Source organism: Euwallacea fornicatus, chromosome 24 (genome assembly GCF_040115645.1).
Source record: "Euwallacea fornicatus isolate EFF26 chromosome 24, ASM4011564v1, whole genome shotgun sequence".
Lineage (NCBI taxonomy): Eukaryota > Metazoa > Arthropoda > Insecta > Coleoptera > Curculionidae > Euwallacea > Euwallacea fornicatus.
In genome coordinates, this window is record NC_089564.1 from 2,229,154 (window position 1) to 2,253,453 (window position 24,300).

At 31.5% G+C, this 24,300-nt stretch overlaps 4 protein-coding genes and 1 non-coding gene across 7 annotated transcripts; 2 read left to right on the top strand and 3 right to left on the bottom strand.

Moving 5' to 3' along the window:
- Positions 1–10: 10 nt before the first annotated feature.
- On the top strand, positions 11–13,006 carry LOC136346740 (probable phospholipid-transporting ATPase IIB). Of its 2 annotated transcripts, none has more exons than XM_066296118.1 (18): positions 11–499; positions 4,136–4,394; positions 4,455–4,604; positions 4,659–4,913; positions 4,969–5,071; positions 5,124–5,331; positions 5,387–5,609; positions 6,376–6,547; positions 6,604–6,851; positions 7,077–7,253; positions 7,362–7,495; positions 7,557–7,672; positions 7,754–7,962; positions 8,092–8,237; positions 9,548–9,761; positions 11,895–12,033; positions 12,145–12,348; positions 12,415–13,006. In XM_066296118.1, the coding sequence occupies exons 1-18, from the start codon at positions 348–350 to the stop codon at positions 12,546–12,548; spliced, it is 3,243 nt and encodes a 1,080-aa protein (XP_066152215.1). In that variant the 5' UTR covers positions 11–347; the 3' UTR covers positions 12,549–13,006. The 2 variants fall into 2 exon arrangements, with proteins under 2 accessions (XP_066152215.1, XP_066152217.1); XM_066296120.1 differs by lacking the exon at positions 11–499 and adding an exon at positions 2,452–2,705.
- LOC136346856 (U4atac minor spliceosomal RNA) lies at positions 11,023–11,154 on the bottom strand. Its single transcript, XR_010733378.1, has one exon. It is a non-coding gene; the product is annotated as a U4atac minor spliceosomal RNA (small nuclear RNA).
- Positions 12,927–17,510, bottom strand: ninaB (neither inactivation nor afterpotential B). 2 transcript variants are annotated; one of them, XM_066296153.1, is made up of 12 exons: positions 17,206–17,490; positions 17,024–17,147; positions 16,853–16,964; positions 15,815–15,961; positions 15,509–15,717; positions 15,372–15,452; positions 15,224–15,313; positions 15,044–15,168; positions 14,808–14,984; positions 14,318–14,549; positions 13,361–13,521; positions 12,927–13,186 (listed from the first exon to the last, which is right to left on the bottom strand). In XM_066296153.1, the coding sequence occupies exons 1-12, from the start codon at positions 17,314–17,316 to the stop codon at positions 12,998–13,000; spliced, it is 1,758 nt and encodes a 585-aa protein (XP_066152250.1). In that variant the 5' UTR covers positions 17,317–17,490; the 3' UTR covers positions 12,927–12,997. The 2 variants fall into 2 exon arrangements, with proteins under 2 accessions (XP_066152250.1, XP_066152251.1); XM_066296154.1 differs by lacking the exon at positions 13,361–13,521 and having other exon boundaries at positions 12,965–13,186; positions 17,206–17,510.
- Positions 17,511–17,623: 113 nt separating this feature from the next.
- Positions 17,624–22,032, bottom strand: mrn (general transcription factor IIH subunit 4 marionette). Its single transcript, XM_066296172.1, has 9 exons — positions 21,563–22,032; positions 20,652–20,756; positions 19,523–19,654; positions 19,239–19,424; positions 19,000–19,180; positions 18,858–18,941; positions 18,606–18,799; positions 18,311–18,551; positions 17,624–17,858 (listed from the first exon to the last, which is right to left on the bottom strand). Exons 1-9 carry the CDS (start codon positions 21,721–21,723, stop codon positions 17,715–17,717), a joined length of 1,428 nt encoding a protein of 475 aa, XP_066152269.1. The 5' UTR covers positions 21,724–22,032; the 3' UTR covers positions 17,624–17,714.
- Positions 22,033–22,194: 162 nt separating this feature from the next.
- Positions 22,195–24,181, top strand: LOC136346758 (jerky protein homolog-like). The gene is made up of 2 exons (XM_066296171.1): positions 22,195–23,304; positions 23,372–24,181. The coding sequence occupies exons 1-2, from the start codon at positions 22,498–22,500 to the stop codon at positions 24,104–24,106; spliced, it is 1,542 nt and encodes a 513-aa protein (XP_066152268.1). The 5' UTR covers positions 22,195–22,497; the 3' UTR covers positions 24,107–24,181.
- The last annotated feature ends 119 nt before the right edge of the window (positions 24,182–24,300 follow it).

A 24,300-nucleotide genomic window follows, 5' to 3' on the forward strand; every position in this document is an offset into this window, starting at 1 on the left:
TTTATTATTGCGAAGAAAAATAGAGACAAGAGAACGCGTTAAAGAACAAGAAACCAATATACCAGTAGATTGTAGATTTCTAAGTAGCCCTGGTATTTGTTTATAGTACGATATGATGATATGAGCACTTTTCTATTTGGTAACTTCTCGATTCAAAATCGTAAAAAATATAGCGAAAATAAGGATTTAGGAACCTCCCTGATGAATAACGTACCGTAAATTATTATCATTGTCACTGTTTATGCACAAATCTCTGTACCAAAAATCGGTCAACTTCTAGTACTTCTGGCTAAAGTGTTGTGTTGTAATAAAGAATATGTTTCAATGAAATTGGATATGGAACTGGAATGGAATATCCCCTTCAAGACTTTGATATAGAGGAAGAAACCGATTTTCTTCTGGGTAATACAAGTCATGGGAATTATGACATGGATGTCCACACAGCAAAGAATAATCGCAATCCAGTAAGAAAAAGGACATTAGGTAGTGTTCTATGCAGGTGAGTTTTAAGCATCGGGTGTCAAGTATTTGATTTTTTTCAAGAACATTTTTTTAAATATCCAAATCATTATATAGTCTTAATGATAATAAAACTGGTGTACTTCTGCTTTGATTCTACACATTATAGCCTATATAAAACTACAAAAATTAGATGTGATGCATGCTTTAGACTCTGTGTGATTATTATTATTACTTAGATAAATATTAATTCCTAAGGTAATTCTTTAAAGAAAGTTATAATATGAACAAAAATGTGGCACTTTGCGCTACATAACTTAAATAAACCCAATACTACAGATCAATCGCAGATCCAGGTTATGTAATCATGTCTTCAGTTACTAAATTAGTCACACTGTCTTCAGCAATCGACATTAGAGTAATAAAATAAATTGTTATGTCCTTTGATGTGTTGCCAGTCCAGGTTCTGCATTCTAATTTCATTTTAATATAAAAACAATTGTGTTACTTTATAATTTAATAAAAAGTAACAAAGATGATGTACAGATATGCAAGTATAAAGTGTGTTTTCACTTAATAGATCAATCTTCATTCACATATTTCTTCCAGAAATATATTACTATTTTGCCAAATTTACCTTATATGAAAGTTACTAATTTTGATACACAGGAGGTCAAAAAGTTTCAGTTATTTATTCCAATTTTGCATATAGCTCTAATGGTTTTTAAGATATTTAACTAAAGTTTGGACATAAAAATATCCATTTGACTTTACTTGAATTGACAGATTAAGTATACATTATCCAGTAGTAAAGGCGATGACCGTCATAAACTACGTAATTTCATTGCCAACCCTTCACCTTCAAAATATGAAAAGTTTTCAATAAAGAATTTGTCTCAAAGTAAACAACAATTATGTGGATAACTTAGGACATTGTGGCAAATTTGTCCTATGTTTGTTTCCACATTTTTACTTTACCATCCTTATAAGAAATGCTGAATTTATCATACAGGTAGAAACACTCCTGAATTTCAGTGTTATAAAGTGCGTCGATTTTGGTATTGGACGACCTATAGTATTACATTTTATTAATTGATAGTTCTGACTACTAAAGAATTTTAGTGAAAACCGAGTTTTTTGTACTATATTTTTTCAAAATGCTTAGCTTAGCTGAATAACTATACAGTAAAATACATGGGACAAAAAAATTTCCAAATTGAACAGCAAAGTAGACTTTCTAGAAAAAAAAACAGTCCACTGGTATTAGACTCATCCTATAAATTCTAATAACCATTTGGATCAGCTAGCTAAATATGTAGTGGATAGTCAAGCTAAATAAATATTCTGATGACAAAATTTTAATGAAATTTCTCAAAAACTATCATAGCTATAATTAAAGTAAAAAAGAAAGTAAACTTTGACACCTTGTGTATAAAACCTGTTAACTTTAGTTCAAGACGTATTTAGCCCAGTCATAATATTTTTGAAGAAATAATATATATGTGGATAAAATTTAGCACTTTAACTCGAAATCATCCTGTATAAATAAACGTGGCAGGTAAATTATTATCGCATTCAATATGTATGTGAAAGCAAACCGAGCCACTGATGCGATACTTGCAAACACACGGCGGTAATACAAGGTACCACACGCATTATACACATTATAAGGCTACAACTACTTCGATATCGTGAAATCATTATATCGTTGAAATTGAAATTTTATTCATATCAATAAAAAAAATTAACCGTACTCGAGTCAGTGCGGTATATGCTACTTATCACACGATTGTCGGTAAATGAAGTTATTGGTAACATTCCGTTAAGTAAAAGGTAACATTTACACAATTGATCGATTGGTTGACTTGCACCGGATTGTTGAATTATGGAAAACGTTAGTAGAATGGTTGGCGAATCACAACCCTGTATGCTGACAGTGATGGAAATAGCAGTACGTCAGCTATCTTTTTTTGGCAATTGATGTAATACGTCATAAGTCAATAAATTACTAATTTTGCGTTTTGCTTTATTTCATAAAATAAAAAGTTGTTCATACGTTAAAGTTTAATTTTCCACATATATATATTGTGTCCCAGTTAAACATGTAAGAAATATATTTGCCAGATTACGAAAAGAACATCTTCCATTGTAATTGATATGGATGGAGAATCTCAGATTACCATAACAAAAACATCTAAAGAGGACATTCCCCTCATTTCAAAATCTCGAAATAATACATCATTCAGGTAAAGTAATAAAGCATTTGATTTGGTTTAGAAGAAAAAAATAATTTGACCCCTTCAAAAATATAAGCAACCAGGAGTGACCTAATTGATTGATCTCTTTATTGCTAAACTTTTGTATTGTTCCACCCACATTTGAGAATTATTCAAGTGTGATAATAGTCATAAACCTGTTCAACAAAACAATTATCAGAATTGTTTAAATAGATATTTATGTAATTTGTCAAAAACACATATCAGAGGTTAGTGAAATTCCATAGTACTTTAGATTTTTTTTTATTCTGCTGTATGATGGAGAAGTTTTGCCTAACATATAAAGAATTGCAGCATTCATTGTTGTTTTCCATGGCAGGGCATAAAACTCACCTTTTGTTCCCATATCTAAAAATTGTTTGGGTTAAAAGGGACAAAAACAATTATATATGGATGTGAAAATGTTTTATGCAAAAGGTGCAAAGAATATTTTTTATTAATTTCATTTTTTTTATATAAAGATAATTACAGTCATGACATTATATTATTTGCATATTTTCTCCAAATTGTAAGAATTACTCTTGTTGACTCTGTATATTGACGTTTTTTACTAGTGTTAATGTTTAAAAAGTTGGAAAATTAAGCATTTATTAGGTTTTTTTTTTCATTTTTAGGCTCAGGGCATAAAAGTCCTGTTTTAGGCAAACAAGTAATTAAATAAATTTAGAGGTCTTGTGATTTTTATGCTTAATTTGTATACACAATTTTATATCTTAAGATAAAAAAAAAACATTTTTATTGAAAGCTTACTATAAATTATTTGCTATTCCCATTTTTCTGAAAAAAATTAAGGCATGAGTTTAATAAAAAGCCACTTTGCTGCAACTCAAACTTTTTAGATGTTATATGACGTTCAAAAATTGCCATATTATAAATATCATTATGTGAAGAAAGTTGAAAATTCAAATAGAGAACATGATGTTTTCTTAAAAATTTGTAAGAAAAACAAAATTAACAGCTTGTTTACCTGAACTCACACTGCTTGAAAGTTTTAACTGCCAAAAGTACAAAAATTGTCATATTTTAAAATGAAAATGGTATGTAATAGATTATATTTAAAAGGAAAAAGTTGAATTGTAGTGCATTTTTTTAAACTACTGGATGTATATAAAATTATTGCACTTTATAAATCCACCTAATATAAAACTTTTGATGATTATTTTTCTGCATATATCAGTAGTCTTGCAAAGTACAAGACCTTTTTTTAATGATTTATTGTAAGTTGTCATTTACCTATAAACTGACACGTAAATTTTTTTTTTCTAAATGTGGATGTTTATAATAAAACACATTTTAACATAATAAATATGAAATTTTAATCTAATGTCTTATAAATATTAAATTTCAATTTTCATATAAACAACCTTATAATACAACTCCAAGACTGGTTTTAATTTTAGTTGCTGGTGCAACCTCTTTCGAAGATGTTGTGGCCCCAAGGAACTAAAATCACGAACCATCAATTTGGGGAAAGTTACTACTGGGCAGTTCCCCGCAAATGCCATAAGAAACCAGAAATACAATATTATAACTTTCTTGCCCATGGTTCTCTTTCAACAGTTTAAATTTTTTTTAAACTTATATTTTTTGATTATGGCAACCAGTCAATTTGTTCCTGACATCCGTATTGGATATTTGTATACCTATTGGGGCCCTTTGGTAAGCTTTTGTAGATTTAAAATTTTTGTCATGGATAAGACATATTTTTTTGTTTTTTAGTGTTTTGTTCTCTTTATCACAATATGTCGAGAAGCCATTGATGACCTCAGAAGACATAAAAGAGATCAAGAGGTTAATAATCAAAAATGTAAAAGGTTATTAAAAGATAGGAACAAACCTTTTGAAATTGTTGCTGCGCATAAATTAAAGGTAATTTTTGATAGCCATATTTAACTATTTTATGTTGAGTTCTGGCAATTATAGGTTGGTGATGTAATAATCGTGGACAAAGATGAAAGAGTACCTGCCGATTTAGTGTTATTACGTACATCCGAGAGCAGTGGAACTGTTTTCGTACGAACCGATCAGCTTGATGGTGAAACCGACTGGAAATTGAGACTTGCAGTTCCAGCAACTCAGAAACTTGCCAGTGACCATCAACTGTATGAAATAGATGCCACAATTTATGTGGAAAAACCTCAAAGAGATATTCACTCTTTTATTGGCACATTTCGAAGGGTGTGTGAACGTTTTAATTTATCGTTTTGTAGATAGTTAAGATTCATATTTTCAGTCTGATTCTCTGAACAATGATGAAGGTTTAGATCTTGAAAATACTTTATGGACTAATTGTGTCATAGCTTCAGGGCAAGCTACTGGAGTTGTTATTTACACAGGTATATATTTCTACTTTTTATGTGTATAAGTGAACATAATTTGATCCTTTAGGTCCAGAAACAAGATCAGTAATGAACAACTCCCAGCCCAGATCTAAAGTTGGACTTCTTGATATTGAGGTCAATACCATAACTAAACTTTTGTTTGTGGCTGTTATGGGTTTGGCTTTTTTGATGATAGTATTGAAAGGTTTTAATGGTCCCTGGTATCGATACCTCTTTCGTTTTGTGCTCTTGTTTTCCTATATTATTCCTATAAGGTTGTAAAACATAACTTAAAGTTGCTTTTCAATGACATTTAAAAAATTTTTTTAGTTTGAGAGTTAATCTTGACATGGGCAAATCTTACTATTCCTGGTCAATTGGTAAAGACCCGCATATGCGTGGAACAGCCGTTCGTTGTACCACTATTCCAGAAGAGCTGGGAAGAATATCTTATTTGTTATCAGATAAAACAGGGACTTTGACACAAAACTCCATGGTCTTGAAGCGGTTACATCTCGGATCGGGATGTTATGCTGGAGACAGTTTTGAGGAGGTAAGAATTATTGTAACTAATAAATGAGCATCTGCAAACAATACATATTAATTTGTTTTTACTTTATTTGTGGCATAACTATATACAGTTATATTTCTAGATGATAACTAATAAATAACTGTATTATTAATATTAAGTTCAGAGGTGTCATATTTAATTGCTATTTTAGTTCAGTAGTTTTATTGTATATATATGCATTATGGAAATGTATTACTTGCCCTTATTGGGTTATTGATCTTCATATGGTTTATAGATAATTTTATTATCTAATTGTCATTTCGCAGATAAGCGGCATTGGAGATGCGAATTCTATATTCTCTGCCAGATAGTTTCACGTATTATTGATTTAATATAGCATTAAGAACTTCAAGACCTTGTCAATAAATTTTAAATTTTACGACGCATTTGCCAGATATAAGACTTATAATATTTTTCTGCCGGCAATTAATATGTTTACACTGAATGAGTCAAATATATAGTTGATTTTCTTACTGTAGGTATAGGATCAATTTTTCAAAAAATAGTAGTTTTCTAACACTCCTCGAGCAAAATTTTCTTCAAAACCACAAATATCTACTTGAACCATTCCATAAGAATATTTTTGTTGTTAACATTGTGGCAAATAAAATTGATTTAACAGCAATGCTGTTCTTATGAAATAGATCAAGTATCAGATCTAGTTCAGTTGAATCTATTTTTATACAATTAGCCAATAGTCGTCATTGAATTTAACAAAATGATCTATTATAATTTTCAAATTTTTTAGGTTAGTAGCGTGTTGCGTACAGCTTATTTAAATAACGGCGAAAGTCCCCTCAACACTGGAGCTCCTACCAAATTTAGACGATCAGAAACGACTAGAGTAAAGGACGCAGTGCAGGCTCTTGCTCTCTGTCATAATGTGACACCGACTTACGAGAGTGATAACAATGATTCGGGTAAAAATATCAGTGTAAAATCTGTCTCTGTTTTTGATATCATTAACATGTTTCAGGATCAATTACATCCGAAATAGAAGCTGATCAACATCTGCAAGCGACCATTAAGGAAGTGACGTACCAAGCATCCAGTCCTGATGAAGTGGCCCTCGTACACTGGACGCAAGAAGTGGGTCTAACCCTGTTTCGTAGGGACAAAGATTCCATGCAACTTAAGGCACCTGACGGGCGGCTAATGAACTACGCTATTTTGCAAATTTTTCCTTTTACTAGCGAGACAAAGAGAATGGGAATTATTATTAAGGTTGGTAGAAGTTGTCCAAATGGCCTTGTTAATAACTCTTTACAAAATTTTGAGCCATTTATAGTTTTATCAAAGGAAAACTTAACAATAAGTAATATTGCGTGTCCATTAAGTCAAACAGATAACTTGAATGACAAATTGTTTTACTTCTCACTATTTTGTTTTACAGCTATAAAACTATGTGATGGACTTTAAAATAATTAAATTAGTTTGTGTTTCTTGTAGGATTTAACTACTGGTGAAATAATGTTCTATTTGAAAGGCGCAGACGTGGTGATGGCCGCTATTGTCCAATATACTGATTGGTTAGATGAGGAAGTGGGCAACATGGCAAGAGATGGGTTAAGAACGTTGGTTGTGGCTAAGAAAGTTCTCACTGAGGAACAATATTTCGACTTTGAGGTAAAATTCATGTTTAACAATTAATAAGGAAAATATTGTAATTATAATATTGTCGGTTCTCTTAATATTTCAGTATGAGTTACAATAATAATAAATGTGTCTTTATAGAAACGATATAATGCTGCTAGATTGTCAACAGTTGATAGAGTCAGCCGAGTTGCCCAAGTAGTTGAATCTCTCGAAAGAGAAATGGAGCTTCTGTGCATCACTGGTGTAGAGGACAAGCTGCAGGATAATGTTAGGTATTATGACCATTATTCATGTGAAAAAACCGTAGCTTTACTTAATTTTGATAAATTTTAGAACAACTCTTGAAGTATTAAGGAACGCAGGGATTAAAATCTGGATGCTGACAGGAGATAAATTAGAAACTGCAACATGTATTGCGAAAAGTTCTCGTTTAGTTTCAAGAACCCAAAGTAAGTATTAGACGGAGATAAATATCTCCAATGGGGCTTTGATCTATTTACTTATATATTTAATTATTATTACTTTCTTAGGTTTGCATGTATTTAAAAAGGTTGTGACTAGAACAGATGCCCATTTGGAGTTAAACGCTTTCAGAAAAAAACAGGATTGTGCTTTGGTAATAAGTGGTGAGAGCCTAGAGGTCTGTCTGTCTTATTATCAGCAGGAATTCATGGAATTAGCTACTGCGTCCCCTGCCGTTGTTTGTTGCAGATGTTCGCCGACGCAGAAAGCACAAGTGGTAGGTATTCTAAATAAACTTTCATCAAACTAACGATCAGACAACACCTGAAATATTTGCAAATTCATCAATTGGGCTTTATTTTTCTATAAAAACAAAGGTATGTAGAAATTGTGGTTTTTCATATAGGTTCAGTTAATACAACAACACACAGGAAAACGTACTGCGGCCGTTGGAGATGGAGGAAATGATGTGAGCATGATCCAACAAGCAGATGCAGGCATTGGTATTGAGGGGCGCGAAGGCAAACAGGCTAGTTTAGCTGGTGATTTTAGGTAATTATTGGTTAGGTGTACATATTTCGATATAAAAAAAAATAGTTCTTTGAACTGTGGCACGTTGAAAGTATTTTTATTTTTCTCTCAATTTCAAATAAATTACGGCAAAATCGGAATTTTTTCTGTAAGCACGCCTGAAAGAGCACTTTACTACACATTTATAAAAATACGTGCGGAAAGTTTTACTTGTTTGCTAAGTTTTATTTCTCTTATATTACAATTTGCAAACGAAATGTTATTTGTAGCACAAAATTGATAATCAACATTGTCTTTTGAGTAATTATCTTCACAATTTTTTATGCACTTTCATTACAAAATTGTTTTGATGTAAAAACGTTCTAATATTTATTACTGGACTACACCACAATCCCAAAACTACCTGGGTAATAATTTAGGTACAAATTTGAAGTTATCCTTATGGACAACACGTATTCACGTAGACATCTCTTTGAAGTTCTTTATGGTTATCATAACATCAAAGAAGATTTCAATTGGTATTTATTATCTGCCATCTATCTAACATTTGATTTTTCTAATTCAGAGTATTTTTTTGAATATATAATGCTAGGAATAGTGAGAATTGTATTACAATATACATTATATTTAGTTATTCAATTTTGGATGGTTAGGTCCAGTAAGGAGAAGAGTCGCGAGTGAGAGGTAAATCGGGGATTAAGGGATAATTTAAAGTAAATAAAGAGTTAGGGGGTCGTTAGGGATGAAGCGTTTACCAAGCACTTTCAGAGTTTCTGATACGCCGAGTTACTCTCAACCTGACATTTAAAAATACTACTCAAACGCTGAGTTCCACTCAGAAATACTAAGTCATGGATAAGGTTGTTATTATAGTACGGAAATTTAAGTAAATTTTTCAAGAATTTCTCTTTATGATAAGGAAAGAAATTTCCAACCCGCATTGTGTAGCCTATGGTGTATCATTTTTGAGCTGATTTATTGTAATTCTTAAAGTGCAGTATTGCTACTAATAAAATTTTCACCATTTTAACATCTGTATATATCCATTTAATTTTTATTCACGCACGTCACTAATACGTATAGTGCCTACCATTATTTGTGTGCTTTACTAGACTGTAATTGTTCTTGAGCGCCAATTAGCATCTTACAAATCTGATAGTTCAGAATCTGTTTTTTAACAATTATTTAAAAATAAAGAATGGTATTTATTTCAGCCGCTGCCTGGTACTATTATATATTTAACCTGATGGTAAACGTGTTTTTTCTATATTTCTATCATATTATTCATAATTGTCGATATTTATCAACTAATTTAATTGTTATCTTTTCAGTATTCCACAATTTTCACACCTAGCCAGATTACTGTTAGTTCACGGGCGGAGATCCTACAAACGATCAGCGTCCCTGTCACAGTTTGTGATCCATAGAGGCCTAATTATATCGACAATGCAAGCTGTATTTAGTAGCGTGTTTTATTTGAGTTCCGTAGCGCTCTATCAAGGCTTTCTCATGGTTGGCTACGCAACAGTTTATACGATGTTTCCAGTAAGTATGTACAACTAGAATAATAAAGTCTTTGAACGCACCAAAAATTGTGCTTAAGCTCTGAGAATCTGACAACCGATTGTAAAATAGCCAAAATCTAGAATCAATTTTAGAATGTACTTCGTTACAATGTTACGTGTCGTTTTAATGTATCCCATGGTAATCAATACGCAATGCTTATTTTTTAGATCAGGTAAGAACATGAAAATATTATATAATTCATGTCGAACTAAACTTGAATCCCAATATTTAAGTTCGTATTAAAATTGGATCCTAATATCTTTTTAATGAACGGATTTGGTGCATAACCCTGTAATACGCTTATTATACCATTTATTTTCTTATTTATAAAACGACGCTCGGTCAAAAAAATTGAATTTCTTTCTCGACCCAATCGGACGTTTATACGTCAGGGAGGTAAGCAAAAATGTGGAAACAAATTTATGTGATTTATCGTATTGCAAATAATAGAAAAATAATTTATGATGACAAACGTTTCTAACAGTTTTAAGCTGGTTTCGTATTACTTCGCCGTTTATTATCCTTTGTATTCGTCGTTAGTTGAAAAGTTGCTTAAAATAATGTACAGTATCCCATAAATAGAACGTATTATTTGGATTTTTAAAGTACATTTCTTACTTTGTTATGAGGTTCATGTTTAAATGTTGACAAATGATATAATATTGAAAAAATCAAATGTGCTTATACAGGGACTCTTATTAAGCTATACTCATTATTAATAGTAAGAAATAACACTAATAGAATACTAGAAATAAACTAAATGGTAAAAATCACAATATCAGTTAAATGAAAAAAAAATCATTAAAATTGTTTTCTCAGTTTATTCGGTAAAAAATTCATGTGAACGATTACATGACCGACTAATTGATTTTCACATTCAAACATGAAAGTGGCTATAAGTCCACCCCTTTTGAAAAATTACTATATAAACGTGTTTCATATGTTTGAGACAAATTGTTAATATTCATTTTTATTTCATTTGGGAATGTCTCATACAGAAATAGGAGTTGTTGGAGCAGTAGGATGATACACTATTCTTAGTTAAAACTAGTTGAGAATCACATTCACCCTTTAGTACAAACTGAGACGAAAACACTTGACGTTACTGCAACATATTTATCATTATCTTCAAAATATAGAACATTGTTATAAAAACAAAGATGGGAAACGTTATTGATTACTTAATTTTTTAAAACTTAGGATTTAATTCAATTTACGGCCCCCGCAAAGTAGGGAGGGCTCTTCCAAAAATTGCACTCGCCATTGCACACTATGGTGCAGCGGGTGCGGGCACATATTTCTACCAGGGTGCCAGCAAAAGTATTCTCACTAAACGATCATGGAACACCATGCTCCCCTAGACAAGGAAGACCGAACTTATCGAAATGTCCCCATAGGAATCGAGTGAATGTATGCTAACCAGTCGCAGATATACTGTGACGCCATCTATGAGGCATGCAACCAACTTTATACTACAAAAATTGTAATTTAATTACAAAGCTTGTTATTATATCGAATAATGGGTTCTAAAGCTAAAATATTATGGAAAAATAGAAAATGAGAGGATAATGACATAATGTGTCATTTTATCCATTCAATAATTAATTTAACGATATTTAAATATTCACGTATATTGTTTTTCTTGTTACATCTTTCATCTATTGATTAGAAAATTTATAAGAGTATATACCAATACTTTTTTCTTCAAATTTTTAGTTTATCTAAATGAATTCAGGATTATTTACAGTAATTTATTATATCGAAATTGATGGCGGAAATGTAGTTGGATTCACACTCTCAGTTACTTTGTGATAAATATTTCTCAAATATATTAATTAAAAAGGAGATCGTTTCTTCTATCGGTCTTTCAACCATTTCTGAATATGTGCAAAAAGATGTTAGTGTCCAATTTTCATAAATTGGTGCCTACTATTCAACAATATGCAAATATGCAAGTGGGATACGTAGACTTAAAAATTCGCAAGAAAACAAAGTTTTGTTTCCTATATTATAATAGAATAACTGACTGTTATTTGAAGAAAACGTTTAACGTTAATTTTGGCAAAATAAATAAAAAATCAATCTTCATTTTATTTTCTTTTTTTTTTCTAGGTATTTAGCTTAGTTTTAGATCAGGATGTCAGTCCCGAAATAGCTTTAACATATCCGGAATTGTACAAGGATTTAGCAAAGGGACGAAGTTTGTCTTACAAAACATTCTTCATTTGGGTGCTAGTGTCAATTTATCAAGGTAGATATTAACTATTTTTCAGGATTTTAATTATTTTCATTAACAATTCGTATTACGCGCCTAATATCAGTAATAAAAACTCTGTTATATTTTCTTCTTTTATGTTTTCAGGTGGAGTCATAATGTACGGAGCTCTTCTGCTATTCGAAGACGAATTTATTCACATAGTCGCAATTAGCTTTACATCACTTATTTTAACGGAACTGATAATGGTAGCCCTAAACATAAGAACATGGCATTGTCTCATGATTCTGGCCGAATTTTTCTCTCTAGCCCTTTACGGCTTGTCTCTCATTATTTTACATGACTATTTTGGTAAGTAAACGTTTCATTCTTGTTCCTACTAAGGCAATTTGTAAAACAACATTTTTTACTTTTTAGATGCTGAGTTTATTAAAACCTGGGACTTCCTGTGGAAGGTAACCGTAATAACATTAATATCGTGTTTGCCGCTGTACATCCTTAAATTTCTAAGGAAGAAGTTCTCTCCCCCCAGTTACACTAAACTGTCTTAATGTTTGAAATGTGATATTTGTGACTCAAATTTTCGTAATGACAAATCGTCAGATATTTTTCGATTAAATTTAATTTAAGGGTAAACTAACGTAAGATCAATTAGCCTCGTAACTTCACAGTGATAGTTTTCTCTAGTAAACCAAATATGTCTTTAGTTTATCTTATCCTTTGTACCTATATTTAGAGCGCTTATAGATTTTACCTGTTTTTTTTTACTAATAATCCTTGATATTTAATTTCTGGTTGCGCACGATAACGATCTGCAATACAGTCAATGATAGTCAAAATAAGCTTTTTGTTTTATACCATTACAAATGTCTATATACTTACCTACCTACATAGATGTTAGTATATTTTATTAACAACTACACTTCCAATATTGTTGATTATACATTTTAATAATTTATTAGAAGAATAACGTAATAAAAATGATAATATATTGTCAAATTTAACAAAACGCGGTTGTTTTGTTCGGGAAGAACCACCCATGTAAACACTTGGGTACAGGACTAGGAGTTTTGAATTCTGCTCTCCCCATCTCCTGAAATGAGTGGGCGTCTAGTATAAGGAGACCTACATGATTGGTGTCTTCATAACCCCACACCATAACTGATAATATTATGCCATCGTCTTCAAACTGGAAAAAGAAAATTTTCAATGTCAAAGAGTCAAAAAATTATAAACACGTATCATTTGGTTTTTAAAATTCTCTTCTGGAAACGATTCGTATATCGAAAATTTTAAACAATTTTCAATGCACTTGTCTTAGACATGATAATAATTGAAACAAATTCTCAACAAAGATGCTCACTTGGCTGTTTGGAGATGGCACAAATATTGGCTCTCCTGGGAAGCAATTTTTCTGTTGCCATGTCTTGCAAGTTCGAGTTTCTACGTCCACTTTGATAATAGTACCCGGATTTTCAGCGTCTACGTCCGAACTTATTGCGTAAAAGTATCTGTATTTTTTACCTAAAACATAAACTGCTAGCTAAATCTATCGCATAATTTCAAAGCATTGTCTAATTTAAACAAAGTCCTGTAGACGACGGTTTAAAATGTCCTGCATATTACTTATAGCTTAATCCAGTTTCCTTTATAACGCAGAGTTAAAATTTTTGATAGGTGCATTATAACAGTGGTGAAGCTTAATCTTATTTGTGTGTGGTTCAAAGTACTTTGGGTCTTAATTTAGCAAACTATATGTGTAGAAGTGGTTCTCTTAAAGATTACTACTTATTAAATTCCTAAGAAAAGAGAGTAAGCCTTTGAGAACTAACATTGGTTCAGTAAAAAAAAAGCAAAATCTCTACATGGTGATAATTGCCGTGATGACATTGGAAAAATGGAAATTCCGACATTTCCTATGCTATAAATAATAGAGCCTAAGGGGTGCCATTTGAACGAATAGGCGAAGCGTACAGAAATAAAAATTTGTTGTCTTCAGTGAGAACAATCCAAAGAAAAAATAAAACATCTTTTTCAAAAATATTTATATAACAAAAACACTTTGATGATGAAAGTGTCGCCGCCGAAGAATGCAGGAATCTAGAAGAGCCCTAATAATGGTACAGACTTTAATTTCGTTTTAGTTACTCGATTATCCCTGACGGTACAAACTGAACTAATTAACCTAAACCATAAAATACTTAATAATAACTTCCAGATTTCGTCGCCGCGTCGTAGATACACAAAAGAACTTATTAATGGATACAAGACATTCTCAATTCCATAGCATAAGATTCTAAGATTTCCAACTAAAACTTACCTAAATATTTCTCGTAATGGATTCTCGGCGTCTCGCACCCCAAATTGCACAGCATTTCGGCTTGAACGTGAATTTCACCACTTGCCAAGTACTTAGCTCTGGCTTTAGTATTTTCCAAAGTTATGAGGTTTTCAGCTCTGGACACATTTTGAGGTAAAGGGTTCATGGGTAGGACAAACCTTATGGGTCTCCCTCTGAACATTTTAGCATAATCCGGATTATTCTGCATGTTCTAAAGTAAATTTAATAATTGCGCAATATTTTAAATCTTGAAGAAAAAGAGTGTGTCACACGAGTGGATATGGGTGTACAAGTGATAGAAACTATTAGAAAAAAAAAAAAAAAAAAAAGAATTAGATTGATATCTGATACTATCGAAAATGAATCGTAAAATAACACTTAAATCAGAAATAGGTCCACAAATTGATCATCTAATGGAGTATGGTACGTCAATTTATGCCAAGTGCGGATATTGTATTGATGCACTCACCCTCATTGTCTCGACATACATACAATCAAGCATAGACGGATCTCTGTACGCGCACACATCTAGAATTACATGATCAGAGTTCTCATATTGATTTATTATATGCATATAGAAAAACGTCTCCGCTTGAAATCTCCGTTCCAATAAACCAGTTTTTCTGGAAATCACACTAATTTGTGTCTAGAATTAAATGAAAAATTGAAAATTAATTATACATAAAAGTGGTTAACGCAGATTACATATTCATCTCCGTACCACTTAAAAGCCCCAGCAAGGGGTTCATTGTTAAACCTGACTGCCATTAAATCAGGCAAGGAAATGCTCAACGGCTGTTCCATTATTACAAAGTAATTTTCAGTTATTCCTAAAATGTCCACGTGATATGTTGTCGTATTAACATTATTTAAACAAATTATTACCAAATGTGTGTATGTAAGACGGATGTAGAGGCCATCTTGCAGGTATAGAAGCCACTATTTTGGCCTTTTCGAACATTGAAGTATTTGTAGCTTAATGGGATTTAAACTTAGATTTATCTTTTTTAACTAATAAATTATTAATACATACCCTCATCTTTTTTGGGGAAATATATTACACATTGGTACGGTCCAGAAGCATACATTGCCATTCCTATGTTGTAAACACTCGCTAAAAATTTAATCAATCGTGTAAAATTGATATAAAACTGCTGACAATCATCTTACAATCTTCCATTACGTGAGGATGAGACGTGTGGTTTACTATGCTGACTGATTCAGTTAAATCTACACGCTTCAGCGTATCAAGGGTCTCTCCATCTAGTTTGTGGATAAAAGGGAATTCATTTAAAGCATATATTTCGTCTCCAAAAGGATAAACTGATATCATGGCGTTATCAGACATTCCTGATTTCAAACTAAACATTGTGGTAATTCTAAAAAATAAATCTTTTTTTTTAACTCGTAATGTTTCATAAATAATTAATAAATAATTTTTTAGGTTTGATTTTTTTTTAATGATTCAGAGATTACCTCTGGAATATGCTATGACATGGATCCGGTATTCCTTTGGTTCCGAACTCTGTGACCACTATTCGATTTGCCATCCATATTTTTTTGTAAACTTCCGATTGCAGAAATCGGCACTGATATGTAACGTTGCCGTTTTTAATTGCAAATCTAGGTATAAAAATCAATTTTCTGGTGAAGTTTTGAAATATATACCTCGCTTTTTGTTTAAAATAATGCATGAAATTTCGAAATGAACGAATTTTTGAAATATTTAAATACTATGTGAAAATTTAATTTGTTTAAAATGATCTGTTTTGGCTTTTATTACTGAGAATTTTTTTAGATAAATTGGAGGTCATAAACAATTTCAATATCACTTACGTCAATAAGGTATTTAATTGAATTTAATGTTATGTAAATTAGAAGACGATATAGCACGTTTGCCCAAAATCGTAGCAAAAATAAATATATACATCGTCAGGTTGCTCGTGGTTCGATAATGATGAGATCGTTCAAACCACTATTATTGTTTAAATTAATTTTAAGTTTTGCGTCTGATGACGTCTTTGAGAACGAAATTCGACTAAGGCACCCAATGACGTTTTTAGGACTTAGACTTTAAGTTTTAACATAACTTTGTTTAAAACAAATCTCTTTGAGAGTAAAGAACTGTTTGTGCAATGTAAAAGAATCCAAATAATTGAAAAAGTCGAAAAGTCCAGATAATTTTATCTGGAAAATTGTTTTCATAGAAACGAGAAAATACACACCATCTTTTGATTATTTTACCGGTTTCCATGTAAATTATTTTCCAAATAAAGTTGTAAGTACTTTGATTTAATGGCCTTTCTGGCCATGCTAAGTTCGCCCTAATACATCGGCTTATTAAACGATATAAGTTTTGTGACTTCACTGTTTTTTTTTATACACGTTCAAAAGTTTTGTATCCAAACTATCAGCAACAAATAGTAGAGTCACCTGTCCTGAAGAAGTCTTACGTTATCAGTTAAAAAGACACTGCAAGTTCTTCACTTAAATTTCGAATTTTAATTTAATTACCTATGAATTAACGCAGAACTATCGAACAAATGCTTAAATTCGTCACGACCAGCTTTCAAAGAACCGGGCCCGTTTCGCAATAACGAACCATTCAGCCAACTTGGTATGGATCCTGCAAAAATAAGAGTTCGAATGCTCCTACCAATATTATTTATCACCATAAAATTCTACCTATAATTTTGCCTTCCAACGGTTTAATAATTTCCTTTTCGCATGATCTCAACCATATTTGAAATTCGCAATTTGGGTAATATGGTTCTGAATTAGTGTTTTTGTCATTTTTTTTGTTCTGTACCTAATAAACACATTCACAAAATTAACTCTTATGAATATTATCTAATTTAATTACTCACCTCTGTTTTTGTGAAGTCTAATTTCTTTTTGGTAGGTAAAGGTGACCATAAAAAAACAGAAGTTGCAACTCCGGATTTATTATCGAGTTTTCCACTTAGCTTCTCGTCCATTTGGTATTGGAATAAATTACACAAATTTATTTAAGTTCCGTTAAGCGGATAAATAATATTCAGTACAGTATAGAATACGAGTTACACTTAGAAACACTTCTGCTTCGGAAAACAGTATAATTCAATTTAAAGGTCACCTAGATTGGAACACCAGAATGATAAAATCAATAATTGCCGGGTTGACATTGAATTTAGGCTGGTAATGAATTTTAATTGAACTTTTTTTGTTGAATTTGAACATGCATTATATTTTATATTTAAAATTCTACCTTCTAAATATATATTCTTCAAAATGACAATGAAAGTCTCTGATAACAAAAGATGTTTATTAACTTAATAATCTACACAATGTTACACAACAAAAAAGAAGTAAAAAAATCGAGATTGAATTAGTAATCTTAACTTCCCTTAGAATACTTTTTCCAGAATTTTTTGACATCATCGTGTGCGTTTTTGTCTATAACAAGGGTACGTTTCTCTTTGTTGCACCAGATAAGTACATCATTTGTTTGGGCATATTCCTTTAAAACATTGAAATCAGCCTAAAACAAATATAGCCAATTAAGTTTTGTAATTTACTGTATCATTTTTTATGTCGTTTTGCGCATGATTATTCTAGGTAGATTTTAGAGAAGTTAAATGTTTAGAGGATGGACTTTTATGATGATGCAGGTTACTGAGATTTTGGAAAATACTATAAAGAAAATAGGGAAATATTTTGACAGTATTGATAGAAAGCCATTGGCAAATTAATTTTTTTTAAAGAAATTTTGAGAAAATATTAGTAAAGCGTTTTCAAACTGCTGCAACTTTTTCATTTTCAAGAAGATTTAAGTTACTTTTAAAATGAAGTCACATCAAATTTCTCGATAAACGAATTGGAGCGATTAAATTTATAGGATAAGTTAAGTGGCATGTGTACCTTTTTTAAAAGAGATAATAATAAACCATGCAGGGTATTTTTTTTTCAAACAAGACTCACACCTAATCTTACCTGAGATAAAAATTGACTATACAAAACTCCTTCGTGATAAGTCAACCTATTTCTTTCCAATTCCCATAGTTTTATTTGATCGACAACAGTCGGAGGCAGAGGCTGTTTCGCCTCAGCCATCAGCATTTGCTGATGAGCATGCTGCTTGAGGTAGCCAATTATTTGGTCGGCAGTAATACCACCGCGTAGAGCTTGTCTTATTGAATCACGAGTTATCACCCCTACTACTAAATTTGGAAATCTGACAAAAGAAAAAATGGTATGCAACATAAAATTTCATTAATTGTACAATTACCTATACATAAGTTCAGTGAATAACGCGATCAGCGCCACCTGTAAATTTGAGTCTGTATATGCATATACCCTGTAATTCGTTTCTACTATGATGTAGCCCTTGGGGCTATCCTCCTCAAGAACTGGTACATTTTTATTATGACTACTCGTTATGTTTAATGCTAACCTAGTAGGATAAAATCGCCCCGCTTTACGCTGAAACAAAATTGAGAAATGTGTAGGAAATATTTACAAAACGTTTCGTAGCAGGTACCTTTCTTTGGTATACTAAACCAAATTCTCGTAAATGCTGCAGGAAAACTAAAAGCCCTGGACTCATTCCTTCAGTACTATAGTCCTACGAAAGACAAGTGAAAAAGTATTAGAGTGAATTAACGCTCTTAAAGTATATGTACCTTCCCTAATGTGCTAAAACTGAGTTGAAATAAAAATGTTAAGCATTCAACTAAGTCCAATCCTCTCTGTTCAACAGTATCCAGGTATTGGAGTAAAAAGTGCCACACTTGGGCATGCCTGTCAAGAAGTAAAAATTGGAAGCCCTGTCTTGTAATTACAGGACTACCATCTTCCTCATCTCTAAAAAAGAGTGTTCACAAGCTATTAAAGAATTAAACTTTTTGTAGGATGAACTGACCTTTTCATGAGACCGGCATGAAGCAAAATTCTGACTGCATCTGCGGATATGCCTTCTTGCTGTTGAGACCCAACCATATAATGTAGAACACACTCCCATCTTTCCGACGAGTATGAGTCTAAAAAGTTTGTATCCCGGGCATTTTTATCGACTTCTAATGCTGACGACATACTCCATGGTTTACCACTACAAACGCGTTAAATAAAACACCTAAATTGTAAAAATGTCTGAATTTTTTTTACAACTAATGAGATTTTATATTTAAATGTTTCCTACCTACTTACCCGCCTAACAATGCAATCTTCAAATTTTTTTTAAAAGTCGAGGAAAGCATCCAACCAATTAAGCCGCCAGGGAGAGAGGCTTCTATCCAAACATTCAGCTCGGTCAAAACTTGAGTCACATAATGGTGATCTCTGCATAAAATTTGCAGAATTTTATTTTCAGATGCTCTAGTAATATTCACAAGCCTAATTCTTTTATCATTAAATATAAAGTTTTTACCAATCTTTCTAGACAACATTAAGAAATATTTGGTAGCACATTGAATTGAATTGAAAATTAAGCTGCAGAAGTGATTTGTATTTTTAGAGTCAACATGTACATTTTTTAATTTATTAAAGCAGACACATTTCACTTATAATGAAGCCTTTTTAACAATTTTGTATTGAAGCTAATTATTCACAAAGTAGGTTTATTTAAATGTTACTTTTCTACAAAAGATGGCCCCATCTGCACATATTAAAAAATGAGTTCATCAAAACAAAATAAAAAATGAGATACACAAAAGTCCATATTAAAACAGTTAATCAAACACTTAGATACAGAACTCAGGAAATAACAGTTTTAATGTTTTCTTTTTTTTTACATAAACACTCAATATGTTTTTTAGTTACTTACTGACGTTTTGTATGTAGACTATTCTAACAAATTTATAAGTAAATTTACAGTCAGTAGCTTATCAAAAAAAGTGTATCTGTCTTCAAGTTAGCAAATACATTAAAGGAAACTACCATAGTTTTAGCATACCTATTATCTTAAATTCCTTTGAGTACCTCATCAAAAAGAATACTATATTTTTAACACACTTCAATCTTATGATTCCTATATGTGCCCCAATATAAAAACAAAAAACTTAAAAAAAAAAGCACACGACCTGAAATACCCACTATACGGAATGAAAAAAAAATTCAATACAGTAAAACAATTAAAAAAAAAGGGATAAAAGAACTTTTCTATAATATAACCTTTACTCAATGATTTGTAATTATATATAACCATTTCAGTAAAACTTAGATCAACACCTAGATTCAGAAAATAAGATCTTTTTATTTGTGATTTTCCATAGGTAATATAAGTCTCTTCAGAGGCATTTTTAATGAATATATTTTGCTATATGTTATAATTACTTACTTTGAAAAAGTTTGACTACCCCAGGAAGCCACCACTGCTTGAGGCACTGGCTGTTCTACAAAAAGAATTCTTATCACATACTGCCGGGCTAATTCTGGAAGCTCCCTGTAATTGAATAGGATTCATTTGCTGGAGTTCAAAAGATACTTCAATTCCAGTATTACAAATGTTGGAAGAAATACTGCACATAACTATTTCAAACTGTTAAATTAAGGGCTAAAGTACTGTACCTTATAACTATAATGCATAAAATATGCCAACAATTGTATTAATTAATTAATAGGCTAATTTGGAAAGGAGGAGACTGCATAATAAGAGCCACCTTCTCAAGAAATCATCTTCAATTAATATTTTGGGGAAAAATTGTTTCCTCTTATCTTGATTATACCTTCTTTGAGGACTTTGAGGATATTCTTTATTTTTATTAAGAAATAAGATAAAATTGCAAATTTGCAGGAATTTGCACAATGAAAAAATTTTCTACTTATTTAAGTAAGTTACTTTTACATGAGGACTCTTTTTAAACACTCTCCTGGATCCATAACTAATTCAATTTTTAAAATTTACCTAGATGCATCATGTAGGAAATATAAGAAGTCATGAAACGAGCTTCTATACTTAAATGCAAACACCTAAATAAGACCCTGATTTCCTAATGTATCAATCACCCTGTTACCCCATAGCTTAACACAAATTAACTTGTTTATAGCACCTATCTTACTAATGTTTATGTTAAGTTAAAATTTAGTTTTTTGCTATAGACATAATGAATTTTGCACATATTTTCCTACTTCACTCAAATTAGTTTATTTGTGGTTCTGCATAAATTATTTTGCAATGGATGAGAGACTAAAGGTTTAGCCCTTAAAAGTTTGATAGAAACAAATCAATTACATATTACCACAACTTACCTATATACAGCTAAACAGATAGCAGGATGATTGTAAAGTTCTTCTAACACAGTTTGGCGCAAAGTCTTCAAATACTCATAGAGATTCTTACACTCCAAATTTAATTGTGTTATAACAGTTGAAATTTCTTGTTTCGAGCTTCCAATACCATTGTTGGCCATTTAAATCTAGTGTCTAGTGTTAAACCTTATTGTACTGACTATTGGGGCCCCTTCTGAATAATTTTTGAGTATATCATAGGTTAGAAAAATTACGGTTTCACAATCCGGTTATTCCTATAGGAAATAAATTAGATAGAACTTCAGTTGAACTAATACTTCATTCATTAGAAGTTACAGGAGTAAGTTTATGAATAAAAATTGATTTTAAGGAATTCAATTTCCGTTCAAAATTTTGTTTATTTTCCTAGAAATTAGAAAATAGAAAACCTGTGAATCGGTGAATATTAAGATTTGACATTGACACTGACTTTTTTCAATGATGATAGAATATTTCAAAAAAGAAGTTAAAATCTTTTTTGATGTCTTTCATATCTTCTGACATATTCACCTTAATATGTGACGTGTCAGGAAGGATTCTTGTCAATATCGATCTTAAATCTGAGAAAGAATTTAAATTATTACGCTACTTAAATCCTTTTATGTTTATTAAAATTTAAAGGACGTATAGCACATTTCATATTTAAGAGTTTTAACTATCGGTTTTAAAATTATAAATATCCAAATACAGTGGATGATCGATAGCATAAACAAAGTGTATACGCTCGATGACGTAAACAGTTCTTGGTGATTGTTAATTCTCGATTTATGTACTGAATTTACCTTCGCAGTAAAGTGCGACACACTGGGGCGGTTGTGTGAGGGTTTAGAATACGTTTACATGTTATTTTTGAACTTAAGCTAGTATATTGCACGCATTTATGCGTTTTCGCGACTATGGCATCCACATCCTATAAGAGAAAGTGTTTAAAATTAAGTGACAAAGTGAAAATCATAGAAGAAGTTGCACTAGGTGCGGGAGTGACACAATTAGCAAAAAAATATGGAGTATCCAAGGCAACAATCTGCAAAATCAAACGTTTAAAAACACAAATTTTAAGAAGAACATGCACTACATTTGGAAGTCTAGGAAATAGAAAAACTTTAAAAAATGCAAAGGCGCCTAAAATGGAAAATTCCCTCTATAAGTGGTTTTTAAAACAACAGGAAAAGCATGTCCCAATTAGTGGCGAAATAATCAAAGAAAGGGCTAAAGTGTTAAATGAAAAACTTAAAGAAACTGAAAATTTCGTAGCTAGTGATGGCTGGTTACAACGATTCAAAACAAGATATGGGATTCGACTGTTGTCTATATCTGGTGAGAAATTATTAGCTCAACCAGAATTGGTACAACCATTCAAAGAAAAATTTATGGAAACAATTAAAGAGTTAGATTTAAGTATGGAACAGATTTACAACGCTGATGAAAGTGGTCTTTATTGGAAAATGTTACCAGAGAAAACCTATCCTGCATCATTTGAAAAATCTGCTGTGGGTAGAAAGCCGGAAAACCAACGAATAACATTTCTAGCTTGCACTAATGCTAATGGTTCACACAAAATAAAGCCAATGATAATAGGAAAAGCAAAAAACCCACGTTCATTTAAAAATTTTAATATCCCTGTTGATTATGATTATTCAAAAACAGCTTGGATGACTAGTAGTATATTCTTGAAATGGTTCCATCAGCGCTTTGTTCCTGAGGTATGGCAATGAATGTGTAATCACACATGTTTTACATATTCATAATTCTCGAATTATTTATTTGTAGGTTAAAAATTTTTTAAAAAATCAACAGCTTCCAATAAAAGCTTTGTTACTATTAGATAATGCACCAAGTCATCCTCCAGAGCAACAACTGAGAAGTGAAGATGGGTCAATTTTTGTTATGTACATACCACCCAATGTAAGTCCATTAATTCAACCTATGGACCAGAACATAATAAGACTTACCAAACTATACTACCAAAAATTGCTACTTTCATCTGTCTTATCAAAAAATCCAGAAAACATATCTGAGGCTTTGAAACAGGTAACATTAAGAGAAGCTGTTTTAAATTTGCATATGGCCTGGAATGCAGTTAATCAGCAAACAATTCAAAAATATTGGAACAATCTCTTTTGTACCAAAGATCAAGATGAAGATGATGTTCTTGTCAGTGCATCATTAGATGTTCTTGATTTATTGAAAATAGTGAATCCTGACATTGTTTGCACTTCGACTGATATTAATTTATGGAACGAAGATAAGCAGATAAATGATGTAAATAAGGAAGAAGATATGGACAGTGAGGCTGATGAGGACTTTCCCATTGAAGTTACAAGTGGAGTGACTGACGCGCAAGCTATACAAATTTTTAACCAAGCCTTAGATTGGGCAGAAAGAAAAGAAGTATCATACACGGATATTTTAGTTCTTCGTAAATTACGGGCGCAGGCATTGGAAGACAATGCTAAGCATCAATTTACACAGACCAAATATGCAGAATATTTTTCTTCTAATTAAAAAATACTTATCACTATTAGAATATTTGTTTGATTTTGTTATATGTATATATTTATTAAATAATTCTTTAATAAATCGTTTATTATTTAAATCATCTCCACTAATGCCAACAGTTTGATGTTGGAAACCACATTTGGTTTACGTTATCTATCGATTATTTGCCGCAATTATATTTCCTTTAAAGAAACTAATTT

Bases quoted from the DNA above. Each gene is read 5' to 3' on its own strand.
- LOC136346740 (XM_066296118.1), top strand. From the start codon at position 348: ATGGAATATCCCCTTCAAGACTTTGATATAGAGGAAGAAACCGATTTT. The intron at 500-4,135 runs GTGAGTTTTAAG...TTTTAATTTTAG, and splicing joins TTAGGTAGTGTTCTATGCAG to TTGCTGGTGCAACCTCTTTC. The intron at 9,762-11,894 runs GTAAGTATGTAC...TTTTTTTTCTAG, and splicing joins CAGTTTATACGATGTTTCCA to GTATTTAGCTTAGTTTTAGA.
- LOC136346758 (XM_066296171.1), top strand. From the start codon at position 22,498: ATGGCATCCACATCCTATAAGAGAAAGTGTTTAAAATTAAGTGACAAA. The intron at 23,305-23,371 runs GTATGGCAATGA...ATTTATTTGTAG, and splicing joins ATCAGCGCTTTGTTCCTGAG to GTTAAAAATTTTTTAAAAAA.
- ninaB (XM_066296153.1), bottom strand. From the start codon at position 17,316: ATGGACGAGAAGCTAAGTGGAAAACTCGATAATAAATCCGGAGTTGCA. The intron at 17,148-17,205 runs GTGAGTAATTAA...TGTGTTTATTAG, and splicing joins TAGACTTCACAAAAACAGAG to GTACAGAACAAAAAAAATGA. The intron at 15,453-15,508 runs GTAAGATGATTG...TTAAATTTTTAG, and splicing joins TCCTCACGTAATGGAAGATT to CGAGTGTTTACAACATAGGA.
- mrn (XM_066296172.1), bottom strand. From the start codon at position 21,723: ATGGCCAACAATGGTATTGGAAGCTCGAAACAAGAAATTTCAACTGTT. The intron at 19,181-19,238 runs GTCAGTTCATCC...ACTCTTTTTTAG, and splicing joins CATGCCGGTCTCATGAAAAG to AGATGAGGAAGATGGTAGTC. The intron at 18,800-18,857 runs GTACCTGCTACG...ATTTTGTTTCAG, and splicing joins GTTTAGTATACCAAAGAAAG to CGTAAAGCGGGGCGATTTTA.